The sequence below is a fragment of the Osmerus mordax genome, chromosome 14 (genome assembly GCF_038355195.1).
Source record: "Osmerus mordax isolate fOsmMor3 chromosome 14, fOsmMor3.pri, whole genome shotgun sequence".
In the NCBI taxonomy this organism is placed as follows: Eukaryota; Metazoa; Chordata; class Actinopteri; order Osmeriformes; family Osmeridae; genus Osmerus; species Osmerus mordax.
In genome coordinates this window covers 11,360,158-11,386,426 of record NC_090063.1, presented here as the reverse complement: position 1 = coordinate 11,386,426, position 26,269 = coordinate 11,360,158, and the positions used below count along the sequence as shown (strand labels likewise).

The 26,269-nt window shown below is 45.9% G+C and overlaps 2 protein-coding genes across 5 annotated transcripts; one reads left to right on the top strand and one right to left on the bottom strand.

The window, feature by feature from the left end:
- The first annotated feature begins 4,609 nt into the window (after nucleotides 1-4,609).
- lrpap1 (low density lipoprotein receptor-related protein associated protein 1) lies at nucleotides 4,610-9,596 on the top strand. The gene is made up of 8 exons (XM_067250007.1): nucleotides 4,610-4,869; nucleotides 5,214-5,358; nucleotides 6,303-6,433; nucleotides 6,641-6,761; nucleotides 7,769-7,924; nucleotides 8,211-8,293; nucleotides 8,527-8,703; nucleotides 8,824-9,596. The coding sequence occupies exons 1-8, from the start codon at nucleotides 4,708-4,710 to the stop codon at nucleotides 8,890-8,892; spliced, it is 1,044 nt and encodes a 347-aa protein (XP_067106108.1). The 5' UTR covers nucleotides 4,610-4,707; the 3' UTR covers nucleotides 8,893-9,596.
- An 832-nt stretch (nucleotides 9,597-10,428) lies between these two features.
- On the bottom strand, nucleotides 10,429-23,290 carry LOC136956152 (protein Dok-7-like). Of its 4 annotated transcripts, none has more exons than XM_067250003.1 (13): nucleotides 23,187-23,290; nucleotides 23,034-23,079; nucleotides 21,870-22,100; nucleotides 20,967-21,167; nucleotides 18,980-19,099; nucleotides 16,937-17,038; nucleotides 15,776-16,695; nucleotides 14,154-14,228; nucleotides 13,583-13,631; nucleotides 13,317-13,454; nucleotides 13,131-13,196; nucleotides 12,611-12,844; nucleotides 10,429-10,945 (listed from the first exon to the last, which is right to left on the bottom strand). In XM_067250003.1, the coding sequence occupies exons 1-13, from the start codon at nucleotides 23,238-23,240 to the stop codon at nucleotides 10,809-10,811; spliced, it is 2,373 nt and encodes a 790-aa protein (XP_067106104.1). In that variant the 5' UTR covers nucleotides 23,241-23,290; the 3' UTR covers nucleotides 10,429-10,808. The 4 variants fall into 4 exon arrangements, with proteins under 4 accessions (XP_067106104.1, XP_067106105.1, XP_067106107.1 ...); XM_067250004.1 differs by having other exon boundaries at nucleotides 12,638-12,844; XM_067250006.1 differs by having other exon boundaries at nucleotides 12,798-12,844.
- Nucleotides 23,291-26,269: the final 2,979 nt, after the last annotated feature.

The window sequence follows — 26,269 nt, the reverse complement described above, 5'->3', positions numbered from 1 at the left end:
TAAGCTACTATGTTTATTTAGAAATCTAAACCGACAATAGCTTTAAAAAACTATTGCTTTGGCCTGGTAGCAGTTTCCCTGTTCTGTCCCTGCTGAATGCCTGTGTGAAAACACTTATTAGGCCAAACAATTATTCTTTATAGAAATGTTCCTCATTGCACTTGGCTCCGGATTTACATAATTTCTAAATTACGCAGCCCTCTTTCAGTTCCTGAATATTTATTAATATAACAATTTTCAATTATTCATTCTTGACCTCGCAATAAGTCTTTTTCATTTCACGGTGTGCTAGAAGTGTTCAAATTAGGATCTACAATTTTCAGTGAAAGAAGTTAAGTGCATATTATACATGTTATTAGCCAAAGCTAAACAGAATTATTCAAAATTAAATACTTTGGTAGAATAAATTTGTATAACTTTTGGCACTGTATGAAAATACTGATTTTCCTCAAGCTCCTAAACAATTGCTTGAACGTCTCTTAACTCGAATGTTAATAGTGTCACAGGCTCAATCCAATAAGCTTGGACACACATGCGGACACACACATGCGGACACACACATGCGGACACACACATGCGGACACACACATGCAGACACACACATGCGGACACACACATGCGGACACACACATGCAGACACACACATGCAGACACACACATACAGGATGCAGGCCCCACACCAACAAACCCAGCTCTCTCTAAACTTGGTGTTAAGAGCTAAGTAATTGATTATCCAGCAATTTATCGACTTTGGTGTCTCAAGCCCATCCACACCAACACAGAATAATAGATCTGGCTGAGGCAAAAAGACACTAGAGGTGCTCCGATGGTTGGCATTGATCTCAAGACAAGCCCTTAGGTACTTTGTCCTTTAGAGAATAGATTTTTTTCCACAAAGAATGTCCCCTTCCACATACACATATATACACACACAAACATACACACATATACGCACACACAAACATACACAACATATACGCACACACACAAACATACACAACATATATAGGATTGCAAACCTTTAAAACGAGACTGAGCCTTCATCCAGCCATTCGTGCGGCCATCCTTCCATCCATCCATAAATCCAGCCATCCATTCTTCTATCAATCCATCAGTCCAGCCATCTATTCTTCCATCAATTCAGATATCCATCATCCCATCCATCCATCATCCCATCCATCCATCATCCCATCCATCCATCCTCCCATCCATCAATCCATCCATCCGTTCTTCCTCAATCAGTCCATATCATTTATCCATTGTCTTGATCAGTCTTAAGTCTTTGAGGCTCCATGTTCCTTCCTAAGTCTATGTTCCATTCAGCATCAATAAAACATGCATTTCAATCTGTTCATTCATCCATCCATCACAACTGTCCCCTTCTCTCTTTCATATCATTGGATTCTTATCAATCCCTGAGGCACTGCAGCAAATAATAACCATTTAACTCTAAGGCAAGTATTTACCAGAGAGTTGATATTGGTTTCAAGACCAATAAAAAAATGACTGACCATCCTCTGCTCTGCTCTCCTCACCTCACCTTTGTTCTCCTCTCCATTTGTCTCCTCTCCTTATTCTCGGTCCTCTACTATCACAGCAAGGCAATAAACCTAGACCAAGGTCATCTGTAAGTGTTTGGTTGGCTTAGAAATTTTGAAATTAAGGTGTATTATTAAATTGAATGGAGTGTGGCCTACCAGAGAGAGAGAGAGAGAGAGAGAGAGAGAGAGACGAGAGGGGGGTTGTTAAAGTGAGGATCGGAGAGGGGAAGAGACAAAGAGAAAGGTCAGTATACTGAGAATATTGAATGAATGTTGAATAAAAAGACAACTTCCCATCCCAGAAGCTCCCCCAGGTGGCTCCGGGTGAATTGATCAATCCAACGCACCCCTCACATCCAGCAAACCCACCTGACGACAACAACATCAGCAGCATTCACTCTCAATCATGCACTGTAAGGCACACACACGCACACACACACACGCACACACACACTGTAAAGCACACACTCCCTGCTGTGACAGGAGAGCTGAACAGAGAAGCAGAAGCTTTCACACAAAGCCAGACATCAGGATGTTGCTGAAAGAAAACACCTTAAACTGTGTGTATCCTCTATCTGAGGGGAGGGTGGGACAAGGGAGGCAAGGAGCAGAGGAGGGATAGAGACAGGGAAAGATGGAGGGAGAGAAACAGATGTATGGTAGGCAGTATGTGAGATTGGGAGGCAATGTTAGACACCTTTAACTGACAGTCCCACTGTACAACAAGTCAGTGACCTCTCTGTCTGCACAGCTATGTTCTTGGTTAGTTATCCACAGACACCTGTTCTGTCACAGCCATAGGTCTCTGTAGTGTATATTGGTACACAGCGTTCTAGATCAGCCTTTCTCAACCCTGGTCCTGGGGAACTACTGCTCTGAATGTTTCGGATGTTTCCCTCTTCCAGCACACCTGATTCAAATGAATGGATTATTGTCAGGGTTCTGTAGAGCTTGATGACAACCAGGTTTCGAGGTCCTTTTGCAGGTTGTTTTGCAGCCAGGGTTCACATAAGACGAAAATAGAAAGGACCACATTAATACAATGATATCACAGAGCAAGTGTTGGAAAATGGAGGCTTATGTTGAGTGCAAGTACAAATGTGCAAGTTAGCAAATAAGCAAGTGTGCAAAGTACAGGATGTGCAAGAAATGCAGCCAAAGTGCTATCTGACATGAAGCTTAGCAATAGCACTTGGGTTGAAGGGAACTTGGTGTGTTTTAGTCCTACGGACCGTGGTCCTGAAACAACGACCTAAATGCAACATCTACTCGTTTGAATCAGGTGTGTTGGAGCAGGGAAACATCTAGAACATACCTGTCAGTGGGTCCCCAGGGCCAGGGTTGAGAAAGACTGCTCCACCCACGGAAACTCTAGTTTCCGTGGGTGATATCTCTCTATTGGTAATTATAGTTACTCCTGGAATTCACAGGCTAGGTCATTCAACAGGGGAGGATGTTGAACTCCATCATTGATACTACAGCTACAGCATAGAAAGGAACACAGACACAATAGAGTTATGCATATTTTATCGACAAGAAAGTACAACCCCCCCCCCCCCCCCCCCCCAAAAAAAATCATAGTTTGAAGGTCAATTGTAAAAATCAAAATATTCAGAGGTGGATGAGGATGCTGTGGGTGATGCTGAGGGTGAAGCAGGGGCCAGCGAAGGCTTCCAAGGCCCCCCGTAGTCCGGGAGTTGGACCGCGGCCCTAGCCCAGTGTTCCAGGGGCAGCTGTTGGGCCCTGCTGGGGAAACGGGGGCAGTCAGACAGCATGTCCTCCAGAAACTCCTCTTCAGACATGGGCAGGGTGCCCCACGGATGCGGGGCGTGCCCTTCGCTTGTCCACGGGTAAGAAAAGTTCATTGTGGAGGTGGTGTTCGGTGGTTGGTTGTTCCTCTTGGATCTTAGGGGCCTGCTGCTCTCGTTCCTCCCTGGTAAAGACGAGGGCTTTCTGGTGCCGACCACTGTCAGTCGTCTCTCTCTCTGCGCTGTCCTCCGTAGGCTCCGCCCCCCCACATCCAACGACGATCCTGCCTGCCAATAGAAAGAACCAGTGTTCCCGTGAGGGGGCAGGCTGATCTGAGGCAAGGTGCTGCCAGAGGTTTGGGCACTGGCACTGGAGCTGTTGAGCTTCCTCTGTTGCCTGTTTAAAGGCCTCCCCATTGAGTACTGTGATTAGTTGCAATTACACGTGTTGTTTATGAATACAGAATAATAGGCTTAATGTTTGTAGATGGTGATGCATTTTTTAAAGATACGGTTCTGGTGAGTTTATGCTTAGTTGCCATAACACACGGGCAGACAGAACAGAGTTTATTTTCCTCGTGGTAACAAGACCATTGTGATGTGTGTTAATGTTTTGTTTGGAATTTAAAATAGTTTGTTGAATTATAATTGTCACAAATGCCATCTCATGACACGCAGATGATCATATTGTGCAGAACCTGGTGCAGGGCTCTCACGTTTTATCAAAAGTTTGGCGTGAGATTACCATAGGTCTACCTGTCAACGTTTGGGTAAGTTCTAAGGTATCTGGGAGACTGAGGCGGGAGGGGGGTGCTGGTGTTTCTGATTGGTTAGTAGGTGGCATTAACTCTGTATAACTAGCGACAGCTATCAACTCGGCAGAAAATTTACCTTCGTATGCCTGGCTACATGGGGTTGTGCGTGGGAAATTGAAAAAACAGGGGTTACACATAACCTTTAAACTAACTTAATTTGATACAAACTTGAATGGTTAACTCAGTGTTAGTCACTGATTACTGCTGACATACGCTGTTTTGTGTGTGAAGAGTTTACGGAGTGCCAGTTAGTGGTTAGAAATTACTGAACACCGAAAACCTTTCATTCCAACGCGTGGAGGAATCCTATTTGCTCAGAGGGTGTTGCAGCCTCCGTTACTAGGAAACGATTAAAAAAATTGTATCCCACAAAATGTAGTTTGGATACGCTCTCAAATGTACTAAGTGAACTACGAAAGTCCCGTGTAAAACGTCATATCCCAGAATGCAATGTCACCAGGAAGTAACCGCCCCGTTTAAACACATGACTTCTGGTACCCGGACGAAACATAACAAGCGAGCAGACCTGTGTTTCTGTCAGCACAATAGTACTTTACGGACTATTTATTCATATCCACAAACTGTCTATTAATTTTGTGCAAAATGAACCTGTGCTGTTTGGTCGTCTCATTATGTCTCGGTGTAGGGGTTATGGCAGGAAAATACTCGCGGGAGATGAACGACCATAAGCCTTCTGGGGGGGATGGCAAGACTGTGGAATTTAGGATAGCTAAATTGAACCAAGTGTGGGAGAAAGCTATCAGGGTAAGACGATCCAGACATTTCAGTATTTGTTCAGGCAGGCTACTTATACCTCTCTCAACATACCCTAGGTACACAACTTCCTATTTTTTCATATCCATAGTTACAACATCGTTGATTATCTACACCTGTGTGTGGATAGCAGCTGTATGGGCCTAGTGAAGCATATCCTGGCTGTTCTCCAGTTAGTTAGTTTGTAAAACCAAAGTCTGACAGCAGACAAGACTATCAAAAAGTTATCCCTTTTGGCACTTTTAGCTCCTGTATTATCACAAGAACTGCAGTGATTCATATCAGTTTTAGTAGTAGTTTACTAAGGCATGTTCCCCCTTCCCTCTAACCCCCAGATGCAGTTGCCTCCGGTGCGTCAGGCAGAGCTACACAGCGACCTGAAGATCCAGGAGAAGGATGAGCTCCAGTGGAAGAAGCTCAAGGCCGAGGGTCTGGATGAGAACGGAGAGAGGGAGGCCAAGCTCCGGCGCAGCTTCAACGGTGAGTGGCAGTAGCTTCCCCGGGTGCCTCTCCATAGTCTGGACTAACCTCCTTGCCTATGTTCTTGAACATTCCTACCACGAGCGCATAGATTTCAAAGCAACATTTATCAGTCAAACGATAAACGGCTAACTAAACTATGTATCCATCGTCTGTCCGTTCTAAATCAGTCCATCTTTCTAGAAGGCACCCAATTGATTGAGAACGTTTCCCTCTGAGGTTATTTGCCTACTGCACATCTTAAATTATTCAGCACTTTTTTTTTTTGCTGAGTCCGGAACACAAAATATGAAAGATAAGGGACATGAGGAGGGAACATACCCCTCCGTCCTCTCCTCCTCCTGGAGGAGTTTCCTGCGGGTCGAGGCTACTGCGGAGCGTGACTTATGCAATGGGAGATTGATATTGCGTTGCTTAAGCTTCTCGCCGTCGCTTCTTGTTAGCGTGACAAAACGAAGTCCCTTCAGTTAGCCTTGCAGGGTCATTTCCCATTCCTCATTTATCACATTGAACAAAGTTTCCCTTAAGCTCTCCCGAGGAAAAGGGAAAGGACATCTGAGGGCAGGGAAAGGGATATATGAATTCCGAAAACGTCTTATATCCAAATTCGAGTTCCCAAATGTCCTTTGCATTGGGATCATTCAACTATTCAAATCAAATAAAATGTATTTGTATAGCCCTTTTTACACGCAACCATGTCACAGAGGGCTTCGCATACGCCCATATAACTGCCCCTCAACCAACCTAAACCCTCAAGGATTGTCTCACTTTAAATCAAAAGTGCTTTCAGAATAGTTACAGTGTCCTGTGGCACCCTCACAACTGGGCAGACTACCTCAGTCTTGCTCAGCTCCAACCATTCCCCCAGCAGCTGGTTTGAAAGCCTGTGCTCTTGTTCTCGACGAGGTCCTTAAGTTGTGACCCTCTCCATCTTGTTTCCATAGTGATCCTGGCTAAGTACGGCATGGACGGGAAGAAGGACACCAGGCCGCTGGAGTCCAACAACCTGAAGGACCACGACAGCAGGGAGGGGGACATGTTCGACGACCCGCGCCTGGACAAACTCTGGAACAAGGTAGAGAGACCGAGGGGGGAACGGGGTTTGGGGGTGGAGGAGGAAAGGGGGTGGGGCGGTGGAATACATCACTCCATGAAGCTTCCTGGGAAAGCTGTGGGACTTTCCAAGAGCACTGTCATCTGTGTTTAAGGTTGTGTATGGTCGGTCATATGGTCTCAAGCGTTGTCCCAAGTGTTACCCCTAGTCTGGCTTTCCCACCGACAGGCCAAGACCTCCGGAAAGTTCTCTGAGGACGAGATGGAGAGCCTGAAGAGAGAGTTTCAGCACCACAAGGACAAGATCCACGAATACAACATCGTCATGGATACCGTTAGCAGGACAGAGGGTGAGAGCGTCAAGCGTTTATTTTTCCTTTTCTCTCGTTTCTCATTGCATCTCTCTCCCTCTCCTCTCACTCTCTTTCTATCTAATATTGTCTCTTGCCCTTTTGTACTCATATGAGCCCTCCTACTCACATGTAGCCCCTTCCCTGGTTGTTTGTGATTGGTCGTATGGGTCATGTGTTAATGGCAGAGCGTCGTAGCACCCCACCCTGTAGAGGTTGCTACGCACCATCATCCCCAGTCACATCAGATCCCAGCAGTGCTCTCTGAGGTGAACAGCGCTCGCAGCCTTGCAGAGAGAAATGTAGAACGTAGATGTTACCCCTCTCTCTTGACTCGGCACGACCGATAGGCTGTTGCAGTCCAACAGAAGAATTTCCCATCATGTTTTCAAAGGGTCTCTCCCAGCCACTTTTCTGCTTGTCCAATGTCATCCGTCAGACCCAACTGACATCCAATAAGAGCTCCCCAAGGTGGGGTTGTCAAAGCCATTCTGAGTTCAATTTCTCTCTGCCCCCTCAATCCCCCCCCCCCCACCTCTGCTATGTCCACCTCCCACCCCTCCACTCTCCCTTTCCCCCATCAAGCAGAAAGTATAGTTATTTGACCCCATCTCTCTCTCTCTGTCTCTGTCCATCTTTTGAAATGCCACCTGTCATTGAGTGGATGTCATCTGCTGTTTGCCTCTGGCTACACTCCCTGTGCTTTGTGTAGTTCAGCGTGCGTTTTGATGCACAGACTGTTGGCAAATGCAACAAGCACATTTGTGACTAATTATGTTTTTGCCATTTGAAACCAACAAGGGCAGGCTACATTTGTAAAGGATGTATGTAATTAGCACAAACCTGTCTGTTGGGCAGCGATAGTGAAGGATCTGCTGAGTCACTCTCTCGTCCCTTTCCCCCCCATCTCTCCTCTCTGGTCTCCCTCTCCTCCTGCACCCACCCGCTCTCCACTGCCTTTCTCAACGCCTCTCTCTCCTCCGTCTCCCTTCCACCCGCACCTGTAGAGATCCACAAGAACGCCATATCTCCTCTGGAGGGCGACGTGAAGGAGGACGTGCTCCACCAGAAGCACACGGACCTGAAGGACAAGATGAGGAACCTGAACCAGGGCTTCGAACGCCTCCGCAAGCTCAGCCATGAAGGCTTCAGCGAGGACAGCGGTGAGTCAACCACTCCTCTCTCCCCCCCCACGTACTTGACTCCCTGTACAACCTTACTTGTGCGCACACAGACACCCTCACACACGCAGCAGGGGTTGCTGTGGAGTTACAGAGGGTAATCCCCCTTCATGCTGACTCATGCCAAGTCTCTTCATTTCCACTCTTTTGGCCTCTACTCCGCACTCTCCCTCTTTCTTTATCTCTCTGTCTCCCTTTCTTTAATTTATTTTCACCCTCTTTTTTCCTCTCTCTCTGCCCTCACCACTCTTCCCTCCCTCCTCTGCAGAGTTCCGGGAGCCCCGTGTGATTGAGTTGTGGGAGATGGCCCGGACTGCCAACCTGACAGACGACGAGCTGGACTCTCTCAAGGTGAGCCCCCCCTCCTACTGCCCCTACACCTCCTCCCCCGCCTTCTCAATCATGATCCACTGGTATTCACAAAAGGATCCTAGGTTCAACTCCTATCTTAATAAGTAGTGCCACACACTAACTATCCTCTGATTTGACCCGCTCCCAATTCCCTCCACCCCTTCCTCCTCACCTCCACCATCCTCATCCCCTCCATCCACCCTCCTTTTTTCTCCCCCCGTCCCGGCCTGCAGGAGGAGCTGCGGCACTTTGAGACCAAGGTGGAGAAGCACAGCCACTACCAGGAGCAGCTGGAGCTCTCCCACCAGAAGCTGCGGCACGTGGAGGCCCTGGGGGACCGCGAGCACATCCAGAGGAACCAGGAGAAGTACGACAGCCTGGCGGAGAAGACCCGCGAGATGGGCTACAAGGTGGGGAGGGGAGGGGAGTGGAAGGGAGGGACATATTCAGTCTAGAGAGACAACAGAGATGGTAGGGGATAGAAAGGGAGAACACATGCTAACTATCTGTCTGTCTGGGTTTGGTTTCAGATGAAGAAACACATGCAGGACTTAACTAGCAAGATCTCCCGCCAGGGGCTGAACCGCAACGAGCTCTGAGCCTAGCCACCCTCATCCTTTCCCTCATCCTCCCTTTTATCCTCACCCTCATCCTCCAACATAGCTGTCACACCCCCCCCCCCACTCAAACACACATACAAATACAGATGAACGCTTCCATTGACACTCAAAATCATTCTTACATACAAGCATTCACTCACTGTCTCGCTTTGGTAGACCAATGTGTAGGGAATGAGTATTTTGATGAGCATTTTCGATTAAGATTTTCTAATATCAATGATGATGAACTGTTATGATTCATGGTGTTGATGAAACTGTATTTATATATAAGGTTAGACACTTCTACTGACCATTTGTTCATAACTTCTAGATTAATTTGTTGACTACCATATCTGATCCCGGTCCTGCTTATTTTCTAAAGGTACTGTAAGGTAAGAGAGAGGTACTGTAGTCAGGTACTATTGAACACGAGTTACTGGAAACGTTCTTAATGAAAATGTGTCTATCGTGAAATGAAATGTCTGTCGATATCAAAGCAGTGTGATTTTCTGCATTGAATTGAACTATTGATGACACACACAAGAAACATTCCGCTTTGTCATAAAACATTTTCATTGTCAATGTATGAAGGTTTGTACCTTAAATTTGGTAGGAACCTTCAAACTTTCTTTTCAATTAACATTTTATCTAGATTTTTTATAAAACCTACCAACAACCTAATAAAAATGACTACAAAATCTCCACCTAAGCGTGTGCAATTGAAGTACATTGATTTTAGCAGAGAGGGCAGCAGCCTTAAATTGATACCTGAGGGTGTTGTTCTAAAATGTAAATAGACTTCTCAATCAAACTGGATGGAACAAGATTCAGAAAGGAACATAGTGGCCCAATGTTTAGAGCACTGGAGCAAGACCTAGCAACATTACAGTCTCATAAAACAAGGTTTACATTCAACATGTACGATTGAATTGATTGAGTTAATGTCCACCCCCTCCCATCCTGTGCACAACATTGAACCTGTCAAAACAGTCTAATACATCATTGACACCGGACGGCATTGCACCAACATGGAAATTGACTTCAAAATCTCATGGGCTGATGGGTTTGTCATCAGTCATGCCAGTAGAGAAAGTACATGGTTCTGTGATATTATAGATCATTTTCAATTGATTGTCAATTAGCCAGACGCTTGGGTGCTCAAGCCACCTGTCCAGATGAATCAGGTCTAATGCAACTACGTGACCTCTGGTCCATTTGTTTGCTGTAGATCTATAACTACTCCCCTCTCCCCTCTCCCCAGCCCATTAGTGGTAGTTAAGGTATGCTTACCATACCAGCTGTGGTATCAATGGGTTAGTTCTGTTAGTCTTTTTAACATGAATATCTTACTTTATCTTCAGTGGAAAAAGTGTAGTCGGTACTTCAACTTTTGTGAGTGTTTTTAAACACGAGTATGTTCGTGTTTAAAAAGCCGTGTCATCATGGCTGTGTTGGTACATGCCAACGTGATAGTAATATGACCAAGTTCACTCACTTCCAGACGTGAGTTATACTTGGAGTCTTTCCAACACATACGACCATTAACACAAACATTTATTTAATAAATTGATGCTTTTTGTATAATGTATTTTTGCTTTTACAGGTGTATCATACAAGTCCCATCAAAGTTAAAAGCAGTCACTATTTACAAGTTGTTTCCAAGAAAGTCAGGCTTTGTCACAGGTTGCACAACATTATACAGTAAATACACCTGCTTTACTGAACATCAATTCCCTGATTAAACATTCCCCAGTTTATACAGCCACAAGGCATGAGTATTGACTAAGTACATGTAAAAAAAAGAAGAGCACACTGAATTTTGGATTTCAGTGTCCTTTGCAGGATAAATACACATGATTTGTAGTAAAAATCTAATTGTCTTCTTTCCCTGATTGCGTTTTTGGGGGGCAGAGGGGTTAGGTCTGAGGGCCCCACCTCCTCTGCTCCAGCTCGGCCAATCGGTCCTCCCTCCCCTGCGCGTGCTCCGCCCCCACCCTCTGGGCCGTCTCCGTGGCTGCGATGTCTATGTGGGCGTACCTGGTGGAGCCCCCTCCTGGACGGAAGAAAAAATAACACCCCAATCAGATAACAGCTGTGCTAGGCACACACACACGTATGAGCTGCTGGCCTAGTTCTCTTCCATCACAGCAATCACATGCTATCATACTTACAGTAATGATGTTAGACTGTGAATAAGCACTTATAAAGTCATGAAATAATGGGTCACACGGAAGCCATTTTAATTGGACACAATTATAGTCTGAAGGAAATACACCTTCACAATGTGCAGTGTGGACCCTAACCTGTGAGACTGTCTGGCAGCACAGTAACAGTAGGTTGGAGCCATCATTAGGATTAGGGTGAAGCAAGCAGTTAATTAGAGGGGGCATAGCACGAACACTTATGTCATTTCACTGTTAAACCAATTACCTACAATCACAAAGCAGAGTGGCTCATAGTTTATCATATAAGTGAATATGTATAATGGACAATATGGCATTGGGGTCAATAGCATTCAGTATCATAACTTTTTTAAATTATGAGAATAGAGCTCTATGGAATAATTTCAAGTTATCTATTCTTTTGTTATGAGTTTTGAAATTAAATGGTATTTATATTATTTCTAACAAAATCTAAACACTCCTAAATGTGAGCCCTGAAATTTGAGAAAGCCTTACATGTTTGTTACATAAAAATTTGATTTCACACAAACACCACAATACACATGTTCTGGCAGTACATAGACATGGTACAGATCCATTCCCTGGGGGAATAAAACCCTAATATATTATTTATTGCTGCCATAAACTGATAATTTGTGCACTGGGAATCTGAGCTGCACCAAGCGAACAGCAAATAAGATATATGACTGGTTTGGATGTACATTTTTTTATTCCACAGGGAATATTTGAAATACTATATCAGTGTTGCCATCAAAAGCAGAGATGTGAAAATGAGGAAATTCCCCGTTCAGCACTCTGGCTTATAAAAGTGATTCATTGCAGATAACACTGTGTTTCCATGGAGACTTGTTGAAACTGCTTATGTGACAACTCTGTCCGCAGACACTTTCAATTTAAATTATATTATTTAAAAGCCAATTTATTTTTAATACAGGGGTAGTACATGTACAACAATGGTATGGTATTTTACACTAATTAAATCTATTTTAAAAGATAAAGTTATAGCCAACTGCAAGAGCAAAGCCACCAGCCAAACCAACAAGCCAATCAAAGTAAGCTAAGCAGAAATCTTCCTGATCTGTCCATAGAGTCTGCATGTCTGCTCACTCTTATCTGTCACGTGTCAGCGAAAACCATGTCACAGGGCTGTTTAGCCTAACCTTCAGAAGTACTGGTTCCCTGTCAAACAAGACTAAAGGAATATTCCCTTTTGTGCCTACACTAGGTATGTCTGCCTGCAAAGTTCTTCATTCATTTAACTGAAATAAGGTGAAGTGATGTTACCACCATACAAGATATATTACCTGAACAATGGCATGCTGTTTTACACTAATTCTATCTGTTTAGAAAGAAAGTAATTGATAACTGCGAGGGCAAAGCAACCAGCCAAACCAATGAGCCAATGCACATCTTCAAATAAAGCTGCATACACTGCCATTTTGGCTCAGATTTTCTGACCAGTGCAGACAGCTGCGGCAGAGAAGAAGGGTAAAAACATTGATCCAAAATGGCCGCCCAGGGCTAGTTGTTCTTACTGGGTCTGCGTAGCAGCAAAGCGTTACCTCTCGCTGTAGTGGGTGTAGAGGAGAGAGCGGGGGTGCTTGCCACAGCGGGCCCCTGCAGGTCCAGCTCCATGTAAAGCGTCTCTCTGCTAGCATTAGCTTTAGCCACTGGGCTGACGGGTATGTTGACATAGTTTGCGCTGTCACTGCGGGCCCTCACCTTCAGGGACGGGGAGGGGCCCTCTGGGGGGGGAGTAAAGAAACTCCCTGTAGAAGCAAAGAAAAGTCAAACAAAAGAGTCAATAAGTGACATGCCATAAGAACATGATTATGATAGGAAAAGACTGGATGTGTAAGCTGGAAGGGTTAAAGGCAGGGTAGATAAGTTTTGCAGAACTAAACATTTTTGTATCAGGATGTTAAGTTTATTTCAGCAAATATGACAAAAAGGGAATCTCAAAAACATGACCTACCCTGCCAATTATTAGTTAATATAGCTTCATGTTCTCTTGGATGGATTGCATTCCCTCTATTGAAGACATGTGACACTTACTGTACTCTTCTAGTCGGAGCTCTCCTCTCCTCTGGGCTTCAGTCAGCTCATGAGCAGACTTAAGATCTACAGAGTGTAGGAGTACAGCTACTCTCAGTGATTCAGCCATGGTAGCGTTGAGTTGAAGTATAGTGGCACTCCCCAAAGCTGACGTAGAACTGCGAACACATTCACGATGGGTCTTACCTGAGACTGGCGAGTTGTGTCTGTGGAGCACAACTTTGCCAGGGGGAGGGGCCTTTAGGGGCTCTAGAGAACAGGACCAGGGTACCCCCTCGCCCCGCTCCCTCCTCCGCTCCTCGTCCCTCTGTTTGGATGGTTGGTCTGTGACGTTCAGAAAAACAACATTCAGTTTTGTCAGGTAAACATCGGTTTTCAATACGTATTGAACGCATGGCTGAACTCATCGTCGTACTGTGCAGATAAATGAAGAACTATGCAGGCAGACCGACCTGGTATAGGCGTGGAAGGGGACGGTCTTGTTAGTGCTGCACTGGTTCCCTGTGAAACAAGACTGATATGGTTAGACTAAACATGACAGATGGACAGTCCCGTGACATCTGTCATGTGTCAGAAATAACAGTAACAAGGAGCAAGCGTGCAGGACCCATGGACAGATCAAGGCAGAGAGAAAACCAGGAAGTAATGACGGACAGAATGTATTTGAGCAAGGCCCCAGGATTGGCAAACAGGTGAGCAATATTTACATTTAGTCATTTAGCAGACGCTCTTATCCAGAGCGACTTACAGTAAGTACAGGGACATTCCCCCGAGGTAAGTAGGGTAAAGTGCCTTGCCCAGGGACACAACGTAATTTGGCACGGTGAGAATCGAACCAGCAACCTTCTGATTGGTAGCCCGATTCCCTAACCGCTCAGCCATCTGACCCCCCATATGAACAACAGAAAACAAGGAATGTTATGAAAGAACATTAGGAATGGGAATATTGGAAATATTGTCCTGATGGTGGGTCAGTTAGGAACTATGAATTCATTACTGCAAAACAACCCCATGACATCTTACCTGTAAATAGCCTCTTTCCTGAGATGAGTACCATTGCTCATGGGAAATGTAGTTTAGGTCTGAACAGTGATTGCACTGGATGGGGGCATAAGTATGAGGCAGGTGGGGTTACATTGCTACCATCACAACACTAGTAATCAGACATGCAGAGAGAGAACGGAGGAAGAAAACTAGCAGAAGTGCGGAAAAAGGAACGGAAAATACAGAAATCCATGCTGCCAGTAAGGGGAAAGGTGCAGTCTGTCTGGAGCTGCTGACATCACCATGAGACCACACTTGAGGTGACGTAGAATGACCTGGCAAAGTGGAGGTGGATGATGGAGGGCAAACAGACAAAAGAGGAGAGTGATGGGGTGGGTGAGGGCATGACGAGAGGGAGGCAGGGACGAGTGAAAATGGGGAATGGGACAAGAAGCGAGGGAGAGTGGGCCGGTGCTAGACAGAGAGGCGACCGAGGTTATAAAAGCAGGCGTGATGGATCTGGTCAAATCAGGCCAATTAGCTACAACAGTGACATTAGCGCTGGCTGTTGGGTCTGTCTGAGAGGAAAATAAATGGCTGTCTGGGGAGAGGGGGGCAGCACTGTCATCGTTGAGCCAACCAGGCGCTGTGTAAGTGTACGTCGGTGCCCAATTAGTCTTCTTGAAACACAATGTAACACACTGCAAGGCATGTATAATTCTAGAACACTGTTGTTGTAGAAACAAGGGCCTCGTGGTTCCAGTTCTTTAGAACACATTGTGTTCTAGATTTAGCCTGTGACCACAGCCTAGTCTATAACAATGTTTTTGCCTAATATCCCTGATGTATTGTGGGTTTTATTCGGTTAGATAATTGCAAGGTGCATTACTGGGCTCAGAATGCTCAATCTACAAAGACACAGTGAGGTACTTTTCTATCAGAGGAAGATTTGGAAAAATTAAAAAATATTTTGCAACCTCAAAGAATAGCACCGGTTTTCTGTGTTTCACCCTGTTTCATCACATCTAATTAGCCTCTCCGGATCCCTCTCCTACTATCTGTCAGACATGTTTAGCATCCACAAGACAAGTTGTTTTGTTTCGGCTGCGGATGATAATTTGCACTACGAGGAGAAAATAAAAAAAGCAACAAACCATTTCAAATACAAAGGAGAAACAAAATCTATTGGAGACATTAACAATAAATGCGCTAAACAGCGACTATCAAAGGGAGAGACGTGTGTTCCTTTCCGACAGCTGTTGAAAGGAGACTGGAAATGCTCAGAGTTGCTCTGACAGTCTGTAATCCTCAATCTCCCTCCTTCTACCTCCCCCCATTATGTGTCTCTATCTACCTTTAAAACTAAAGGAAATTGACTGCATAATTAGCAGTTAACAGTTGTGATTTAATTAATCTGAATCTAAGCAGTGCCACAGCTCTTTGGTTGGATGAGTTTGGGGGTAGTTTGTATGCATAGCCATCTGTGAGCTCTCTCACATCAATTCAATAGAATGAGTGCCGACAACTTTTTGCCTTTGTTAAAAAACAAATAAAAAAAAACATCAACATTATGCATATATATGCTACATATATATGCATAATGTATATAACCAAGACGATAAAAAAATCCATAAAATGGGTATAGAATAGAAATGATTTACCTGTGTCCCCCTACACACTGGACAGCCTGGTAGGGGTGGTAATCTGAAGGTGGCTGGTATTGAGCTGCAGTGCTCAGAATTGTCCACAGGGGGCGCTTTTCTCTCCCTGCCCTGAGACAGAGGCCGCTCTATAGGGGACATGCATCGCCCCCCAGCCCTATGGAGAGGGTGGTTCGGTGGGTCATCACTCAATCCCTGACCCCCTACACCCCCACCAGTCCTCCTGTCCTTGCCCATTTCGGGTATACCTGCCCGGGCTAACGGATCCTTTAGAGTCTGGCTATGAAGCAGGTTCCTGGGTGTGTCATAGAGCAGTCGTAGTAGGCTGGGGACATGGTATTCCTCTCCTTGCCTTTTGGGGGCAGTAGGGGAACTAGTATCGGTGCTCGGGGGACAAGAGCAAGGTGGAGGGGTAACAGGGCTATAGTCTGGAGTACATCCTAGCAGGGGTGGAGAGAGAGGAGGTGGAGGTACAGGAGGTGGGGGGGGAGGTGCTGGAGGAGGGTGGAGACTGAACTGGGACCCAAACTCCTCCCCCCCTCCCTGACTGGCTGTGTCCAGACTACATGAAGAAAAACTCCCAGAATATGATGATTGGCTGCTGGTGGCGATGCCAATTCCACTGTCCAATGAGCTCTGCCGCCCGCTGTCGTGGAGACCGCGTACATGGCGCTGGTTAGAGGAAGGACGAATCACAGAGCCTCCCACCACAGCTGCATAGAGACAATCATCCGGATTGGGCGAGCCCTTTGTCGTAGGAGCAGCGAACAGGGACTCGGACGAGGGATGCAATCTCCGGCCTGGCTCTGCCCACAAAGAGAGATGGTTCCCGTAGCTTGTGTCCGATTGGCTGGAGGAGGAGCTGGAGATACTGCTGTGGTCATCCCCGGCAACGGAGGTGCTATAGCTATACGTGGAGGCTTTAGAGAGAGAGAGAGAGAGAGAGAGAGAGAGAGAGAGAGAGCGGGGGGAGGCTAAACCTTAGTATGTTGTTTAGTGCAGTGTCTGAGACATGACGTGTACCTGTGCTGCTGTGTGACGTGTACCTGTGCTGCTGTGTGACGTGTACCTGTGCTGCTGTGTGACGTGTACCTGTGCTGCTGTGTGACGTGTACCTGTGCTGCTGTATGACGTGTACCTGTGCTGCTGTGTGACGTGTACCTGTGCTGCTGTGTCTGTGAGACAGCACACTGAGTCTCCTCTCCAGCTCCGACGCTTCCTGGCTGATCCTCTCTTCTGAGACGGACGGGTTGGCAGTCGGATCTGCATGCACACACACAGACGTTGGACGGAAAGAATGACTGTTTTATCTCATGGATAAGCAAAAACAACAGTCAAGTAAATTTAAAACTCAAAGCTTAACAAGTACAAAGGCCTGCAGGCACACACACACAAAAAGACACACTAATAGTCCGTTGATACTGAGATGAATAACATCAGACCTCGAGGGAGTGTTCTTTAATCATAAACCTTGAACAGTATCCAAACCAAGTTTGACTGAAAACTTTATCAGACTGGAGACGACCTTATACGAAACAGTAAGGCTGAACATCTTTATCAGTTTTAAAGAGAAGAAAAACACGAGAGAGGGGGAGACAGATGGAGGGGGAGAGAGACAGAAAGCTAGAGACGGGGGGGGAGGCTGAGTTAGAATTTGAGAAAACACTTAGGAATTCCCCGTCCAGTGCAGTTTAGATACATCGAACACATCTGATGTTCTTTTAAAGGAAAACAACTTTGTCTATAGTAACTAGTCCAGACGGACACTCTGCCATGATTAATGCAGCGAAGTGTTACATAAGAACTTGCTGTAGATGTTGCTGGAGAAGTTGCTGGGGGCAAATTTAAAAACTATTTAGCATTTCCTATATATATATATTTTTTTATATCACAATCATTTTATTCAGACTACAGAGATATGCGAGACAGATAAATAAAAACGTTCTCATTTTAAGTATGTCATTTTTTCAAAAATAATTCTCCAAGTTAATTTAGACTTTTTCAAAGTTATGGATGCACCCCCAAAGTTTTCTTCATGCTTGAGATTACTGTCTGTCTAGCTCCCAAACCCTGCCAATCTTTTCCAGGATATGGTTTCACTTCGACACAGTAGTCTGCCAAACACAAGATTTAGCGTAAAACCCTGCCAATTTACACTCCTAATACAGCTGCATATCTAAGGGGTGTGTGTGTGTGTCGGATCACTTTAATGAGGTGGAAAACCTCTGCCAAATTATGCAGGTAAATTAAGGACATACTGCATTGACAGGTGTGACTGTGTGTACGTCAGTGTGTATGTTTTCTCCAGGCTACAAGACGGCGTTGGGTGGGGGTGTCAAGAACATAACCCCCAAGATCTCTACAGCAAAGTTAGCGCCGTTGCAGCTAATGCTAACCGCAGTGCCTCAGATGTCAGGCTGGCTTGCAATGCTCCACGGGGTGTCGGCTAACGCTGGCTAGCCTGTGCTAATTATAGTGCCTTTGCAGCACTGAATGTCTCCGCCTAAAACAGGCTACAGCTAAAGATCCCAAAGCTGGTAAATACACAGAAGCACTTGGAAAGTTAGAGAGATGCCATGGACATTCACCGTCGTCTGTAGACAACATGCATTTGTGTTAATGTCTTAAGACCACCATGATTTTTTGAATTGATTAGGCCCTGATGCAAAATCAGAACTTTAACAAGTTTTTGTGAATCCGAACCTGAGCATAGACCAGTGTTACAGGGCTGTAGTACTTGGAAATGGTTTAGTCAGGTCCAGAGGCATTTGGTTTTTCAGGTTTCTGTGGTGCTGTTTTGAAGGTGTTAGATCCTGAGCACATGTCACATTTAAACAGAATGTGAAGCTCTCTCAGAACACTACCCTCATACACACACACAAGACCTTTTAATCCAAACAGTGACCCTCAGGGCTTTGAGCATGTGATTCCACCTCTACCCTGGCGCCCAACACACACACACACACATTATCTAGCCATGTGCTGGACTTTAATTATAGAACCAAGATGCCCTTGAGCTAATTCTTAGTCAAAACAATGAGGTGAGAAGAAAATACACGACACAAAACTGAGGAATAAGTGTGTGGATGGGGTGTGTGTGTGTGCACATGCGTGTGTTGTTTGTGTGTGTATGCCCGGATGTTGTTTGTGTGTGAGTTGTTGTGCATTCATGTATGTTATGTGTGTGTGTGTGTGTGTACCCACCTGGTAGGGCAGGTCTAAGGCCATGCGGAGCTCGACTGGGAGAGATCCCTCTGACGATGCAGTCAAACAGGAAGCTGATCTGCTCCCCCTCCGCACAGGACAGGAAGAACACTCCAGCCCCTGAGAGAGGGGAGGGAGAGCAGGAGGAGAGGGGAGTGAAGAACACATCTGCATTCACGTCCCGGCTCTGACGGCTCCTCTACACGCTCTGTCCATTTTGATCACTCGCCCGGTTGGTCCGTCGAGGCCAAATTGCAACAGCCTTAACTGTTCATGTCACAGGCGTGTTTGGCGCCCGAACTGGTTAACAATGAGTCTCGTCTCGGTGTCAATTTAGCCGGTGTAACAAGACATCACCATCCCCTGGGACTCCATACACACACTGCTACCGTGTGTGTGGACACACCCGAGGACTGCTGGTGATACATTCCCGCAGCAACACTCGTCCGTGGGCGCCATGCCACAGTGATACTCTTCGACACTTAACACGTTAGCGTCTGCGTGGTCACCACCGGAAAGGCACATGCGAGGGTCTTCTCAGAATGCTCATCTTACCACCCCCGAGTTGAGACGAGGAGGGGTTAGATGAGGGTTTGAGGGAAGGGCTTGAGTCAATGGTATAAAAGGTTTTGTTAGGTCAAAATGATGGTCCACTGGTATTTACTTGATTTCATATGAATCAATATGTGTGTGTGTTTGTTCTTATATTGGCACGGCTATAATCCGTACTAATGGTGTGTGTGAACAGTATCTAATAGTTGTTGTGTGTGTGTGTGTGTGTGTGTGTGTGTGTGTGTGTGTGTGTGTGTGTGTGTGTGTGTGTGTGTGTGTGTGTGTGTAGGAAAACAGATCACAGAGCCGATAAGTCATGTATCTATGCGGACAACCCAGACATGGGCTCTACTCCAGCACACACACACACAAACCGTCTTTATGACTACATTTTAGGCTCAGCTCAAACACTTTCACTGCCTAACAGACACACCATACACACTATGTATATTGATATATCACTATATCAAACTGCAGAACCAGTGGATTCTGGGTAACATGGTGATTACGAGAGAGCGAGCAGCAGTGATAGGCTGTTATGACACAGGGGGTGTTGTATTTATAGCTGCTATTTGTCAGAATAATGAAACCCAATGCCATGGACCTCACAGTTATTTCTGTATGTGCGTCTCTCTCTCTCTCTCTCTCTCTCTCTCTCTCTCTCTCTCTCTCTCTCTCTCTCTCTCTCTCACACACACACACACACACACACACACACACACAGACACACACCACAAGTCGAATGACCAGCTACTGTCACTTTCACTATACTAAATTCTGTTCATTTATAACCACACAAATGATAAAAAGGTGAAAATTATAAGAAAGTAACAACAAAAAAAGTATATTGCATAAGAACCTCAGCATAGCGCTCAAAAAGTAAGAGTCAAAACCTAAGCCTATTAAAGGAAGACCCCCAACACACGGCACCCACCCCATCCAAACACATTTAACTGCCTCTCGTTCTCCACATTCCTGCACCATCAAATGGACATACAAAGAATACCTGCACCACCTATTAACAACACTCTCACACACACAGACGTGATGTGAAATGGATAGTGAATGCATAGAAAAACATTTCTCACATCCCAGCAATCTCCAGTTTCTGTATGGACATTGCTAATAAAAAAGTGATCTCTTCATGTTGGTCTGTCGGTATAGGGCTGTCCAGTACAGGAGACTAACAGAGGTCCAGTACTATAAAGTCAACTATGCTTTGGGAGTCGTGCTATAACTATATCACGCCATGAGAGTAACATTACAAAACTGTACTCCACTATGAGAGGAAAACATAATTTACACTACACCATGACAGTATGTATAGTATATATAGTATAATACTAAGCTATGACAGTAACAGTGGAGCGTCAGCAGGGCCTCCAGCATGGAGTGGTCGAGGGAGGAAGAGAGATAGGAGGGGTTCTCTACTCACAATATCCACAGCGAGTTCCTCCCTCAAAGACAAAGCCGCTGGGCACGGCGCCATAGCGACGCAGGTCCGACAGCTTCCACTCGCCAATGACGGTCGGGGGGAGGTCCCTGGTCAGGACCAATAGGTCGTTGCACAGGTGGAGGGAGGCGGGGCCACTCTCCAGTTTGGTACCAGGCTGAACGCCTACTGTGAACCTGTGGACTGGGAGAGAAAGAGAGGGAGAGAGGGAGGGAGAGAGACAGAGACAGAGGCATGATGGGCATTATCATATGAAAGTGACCCAGAATCTGTTTCTGACACGATACACAAAGAACGGGTGTATAAATGTGTGCCTAGGCTTGTCAACCTGCTTATTAACTTGTAACGGTAAATGTCTTGTTTGAAGAAAACACAACCACCGAGGCACACAGTAAACAAGCCCGTTATCAAATGGATGAGAGAACACAACATTCACACCGCTAGGAGATACAAGGGTCTGTAATTATGATGAAACACTCGGCTATGCTCTATTGGCTTCCATTCATCACCGCTGTGTTTCAGTAGACAGACCCGCTCGAAACCAAGTGAGGAGCGGGTCCCTCTATCTTGATGTCTTTCTTATTTCTCAGTCTATACCTTTCTCTCTCTTTCTTGCCCTGTCTTTGTATCTCTCATTCTCTCTCCCTATCTCATTCTTTTCACCTCTCTCTCTCTTCCCATCCCTCTCTCTTATATGCACACACACACACTCACGAAAGTCACCTCAGGACAACAGAATCAGACAGTGACCTGCAAACTTGTTTCAATTATTGATCAGTAGCCAATTAGCATGCAGACAGACCTTATCTCCAGTCAGGGGGGCCTTGTCTCTCTGTCACACAGTTCAAATCAACACACACACACACACTCTCCATCCCTCCTCACCCTCTCCCAGGCTGTAACGGAGGCGGGCATCCCAGGCCAGCAGGCCCTCCTGGGTGTCGAAGCCCAGCGCCAGGCTCTGTCCGGGGCACAGCAGGGTGAGGGTGTAGGCCGCCCCGTCATAGCCCTGGCCGGGCTCCAAACCACAGATCCCCTCCAGGGTCAGGTGCACCCGCTCCCGGTGGCCCCGCGCCCTCTCCCCCCGGTCCTTGTACACCAGCAGAGACAGGCAGTCTGGGAGAGGTGGGGGGGAAGAGGGAGAGGTTTGAATTGAGGAGAGAGAGGGGACAGAGAGAGGGGATAGGGTGGTGCAGTGGAGGAGTGATGGACGAGAAGAGGGGAAAGGGAGAGAAAGACAGAGGCGGGGCAAAGGGATGGAAAGAAGATGGGAGAGGAAAAATAAGAAATGATGGCAGGTGGCAGGTGTGGTATGGAGGAGAAAAAAAAGGAACAGACTTTCGGACAGCGAGGGAAAGGATGATGGATGGGATCTGTTTGTGCAGTTCTAATGAACGCTATCATGATACGTGAAACTGAAAACGTTCCCTGGTACGAGCATACTTAGTAACTATGGAATGTGTGCGTATGTGTGTGAAACCATACAGCTGTCAAAACAGTCACTAAAACAATGGAGTGATCCAGAATCACAGCTGCAAACAAACCCAGTTGAATGTGCCAAGACTACACACAGGCACACACACTTACACACTCAGCACAGTATAGTAGCAAATACCAGCAGTATGAATTTAATTTAGATTGATTAAGAAAGTTATAAAATGTGGGCCTGGCAAAAGTTTGGAACAGATGGGACAACATTTTATAAGAAATCAAAAGATGCAAATATAAAATATATAAAAAATATAAAAAATAAATACATTATTCAGCATATTATTTAGTTATGACTGTTGCACAATCTCACCACGTGTTTACTGCAATGTGATATTTGTGCTATGCGCTCTGGGTGGCGCGTTGCCAAATGTCACATTGACAAGTTGTGTCGTTAGTTTAATTCCCCAAAATCAGCCGCCTGAGCTTTTGATTAAAGTCTTTGGCTTCGGAACACTTTACTAAGCAACAGGGAACTAATGCAGAAACACTGCAGATTTCAACCAAGAGCAGTTAGTTGGTTGCTAGTCACATTATAAATAGAAGCGGTTTGCTACGTACCCGCGACCGGAGAGGGCTTCCCAAGCACGACCCACCGGCTCTTCCACTGGAAAATACAAGGAAATACAAGTAATCACAAAATGAATCATTCAGATGGATCCACACGGTAACATATTGATATCATAAAAGATGAAGTTGACTGGAACATTGCACCTTTTTCCCATCTTTAAACTTGACTTGTCCCTCAGCGACAACTGTATCCGTCATCTTCTGTCATGGTTCCGAACAGCTGTGTGTGTAGACTGTGTGTGTGTGTGTGTATGAGAAAGAGAGACAGAGACACAGAGAGAGAGAGAGAGACAGAGAGAGAGAGAGAGAGAGAGAGAGAGAGAGAGAGAGAGAGAGAGAGAGAGAGATAGAGAGAGCAAGCATAGCTCGCAGTCAACCAGGCCCTGCCCTGTTCCGGCAGTGGAGTCAGTTTCAAAATAACTTTTAACGGCCCACCCCCATCGGAGGCCCACAGGCACGACTCTCTCCCCAGAAAACACGCCACTCAGGCGGGACACAGAGGCCAACCACCCACCGTGGACCGTGCCAGAGTTTGTCCAGTTGTTGGGCTGTGTCAGGGATGATTGTTTACCTTGTAGCCAATTTGATTAAACTTACATAACAGGCGCACCTTTCACTTAGCTCAGAGAGTTGGCACGCAGACTGCAGTCTGGGACAGGGATATGGGCTGGCTTATGTCTGTGGCCAACAAATCCTTGTACTAATTTTATTATTTTTTCATGAACGACAAACTATCACATTATGTGCCTGTTTAACAGACGAAGAACAGGATGCAATCCAATCATTGAAAATAAATTACTTTAATTTTTTCCCCATAAATAAATGTATTCTACAATAACATTAATTAAAGGAGCAAAATAACTATTTTAATTAATCAATACTTATTATGATCTTGGAAGATAGTGAAAGTCATTTCTGTTAGACAATCATTGTGGGTGACAATTTAAGCATTGATAAGTTGAACATCATGTCATGGAGTCATAAACTATCTTCATAGAAAAGGTTACAGGCCGCAACTAAACTTCTAGCATATTTTTCTCCCAGATGTCTCTGCCATGCTAGCCACTGTGCATGCAAGGGTTCTCACACAAAGGTGGCCTTGAACTTGCTCCTGTCCACCTGACCCTCACTCTGCCCCTCTGATTGGCCCTTGGCCGCCACTAGCGAGGGGAGCTCCGACGTCTGGTACACGCCCTTTCTCACCCTGCTGCCACGGCAACGGAGCTCCGAGGCCACGCCCTCCCAGTTGTGTCCCAGGTCGGAATCTCTGGAGCCCCGTCTGGGATTCCTTGTTCCAGAATCTTCCGGGTCGGAGAGGGCCCCAATGCGGTCCACGTCCAGCGCTTTCTTGGGGCCCCGCCCGGGGCGTGAGGGGGACTTAGACTTCCGCCGCGAACGCGGGGGAGGAGGTGGGGGGCAGGGTTTGGAAGAGGAAGGCACCTTCTGGGTTCTAAAACTGCCTCCTCTCTCCTTTCCTCTCCCTTTCCTGTCTTTACCTGGAGGACGGAGAGTGGGGGCTGCTTAAACGCAATGTGTCCACACACACGCACGTCAAGCATGCACGGGTTGACTCACAGCAAGCTGGTACACACACTGGCCTCAACACACAATGACCAACTCTGAATTCATTGTCATTGTTGAGTGTCAACTGAAACACACATGGTAGAGAATCATACGTGCAAGAAAGATCAAACAACTTTCTGAAAGAGGACTGTTAACAGAGGGGGTCTAACTGACCCCATACAGAGCAAGCAGATAAGGCCCTGTCATAACATTTCTCCACAACTAATCACTGTTGATGTTTGTGTGTGTATGTTGTAACCATGGAGTGAGCACATTTGGGCACCGGCTGGTAACACCCGTGAAAGTGTCATATTTGACTGAATGTGACAGAATGTGAATATGTGAGCTTTCACAGATTTACCCAATCAAAAACACGCGCACACACACACACACACACACACACACAGGCAGCTGGTAGAGGCCAGTAGACTGAGTGGATCTGACAGACAGATTGTGTGACATCATGGGAAAAAGAGACCAGTGTGTGTGGGGGGGGGGACTGCAAGCCCCACCATGAGCTATACACTGCCATCTGCTGGGGGAATAATAGAGAAAGAGGAGAAATGGGAGGTAAGCTTTAATTTGGGAAAGACTGAAAGGGAAAAAAAGGAAAGGGTGGAGATAAAAAGAGATAAGGAGGGCAAGAGAAAGAGAGCTGGAAAGAAATCTCAACAGTAAAAAAAAAAAAAGAAGTAAATCTTTCCTTTGTTTTTCCTAACTACTTCTCTAGCTTACCAATAGATGGCGCCAGGGGCTGTCTCTCCCTCCATCTCCTTCTCCTCCATTCACCGCCTCTCTCTCTCTCTCTCTCTCTCTCTTTCTCTCTTCCTCCTCTCCTGGCCTCTATGCAACCTTTTACAACTAGTAAACACTTGAGAAACGACTCATGAATCATACTTGTGTGTGTGTGAGATGTTTGTTGACCTCTGAACCCAATCTCTGAACCCAGTTCCTCTGCTCTTCTGTCTCAACCGTCAGAGAGCAGCTGGTATGGTCATATACCACATACACATGCACACACGCAGACACATACACACCTATATACACCCCTTGAGAGATAGGACGCAGAGTAAACTAAATGATGGCATACATTTTAGACACTGCCAACAACAAAAACGAAGCCATTTTATAAAGGAGACACCAAGTGTTCACACACACACACACAGAAAATCCAGAAATGAGTAGGAAACAATGCCAATTAGAACCTCTGAGCTAAGATATTATCTGGGTGAATGAGCGTGTGTGTGTGTGTGTGTGTGTGTGTGTGTGTGTGTGTGTGTGTGAGTGAGTGAGTGTGTGAGTGTGGGGCGGAAACAGAACCTGCTTGTTTGTGGGATACCAGCGCTCCTTGCCTGACTAAGCTTGCCTAACTAGGCATTGAGTGGAAGGGAGGCCATGCATAACTAATGTCCCATTTCCCCAGTCTCATTCTACTGTGCACAAAAGCCTGCGACCAGAGAAGACAGAGGAGAGAAAAGGGAGTGAGAAGGAAAACCACGACTTGCGGGAGAAAGATGAGGAACTAGTACGAAGGGTAACTGGTTTCACACTGCTCCTTCCTGTGCCTGTATCAAACAATGTACAAAGATCCTCTCCCACTGGAAGAAGGAGAAGGAGGGAGGACAGATGGGGGAAAAGAGAGAGAAAGAGATCACACAACCATG

Excerpts from the sequence above, each read along its gene's own strand:
- lrpap1 (XM_067250007.1), top strand. The coding sequence starts at position 4,708 with ATGAACCTGTGCTGTTTGGTCGTCTCATTATGTCTCGGTGTAGGGGTT. Across the intron at positions 5,359-6,302 it reads GCTCCGGCGCAGCTTCAACG|TGATCCTGGCTAAGTACGGC; the intron begins GTGAGTGGCAGT and ends TTGTTTCCATAG. Across the intron at positions 6,762-7,768 it reads TACCGTTAGCAGGACAGAGG|AGATCCACAAGAACGCCATA; the intron begins GTGAGAGCGTCA and ends CCGCACCTGTAG.
- LOC136956152 (XM_067250003.1), bottom strand. The coding sequence starts at position 23,240 with ATGACGGATACAGTTGTCGCTGAGGGACAAGTCAAGTTTAAAGATGGG. Across the intron at positions 19,100-20,966 it reads AGGAACTCGCTGTGGATATT|GGGCTGGAGTGTTCTTCCTG; the intron begins GTGAGTAGAGAA and ends CCCCTCTCTCAG. Across the intron at positions 16,696-16,936 it reads TCACAGACACAGCAGCACAG|CCTCCACGTATAGCTATAGC; the intron begins GTACACGTCACA and ends CTCTCTCTAAAG.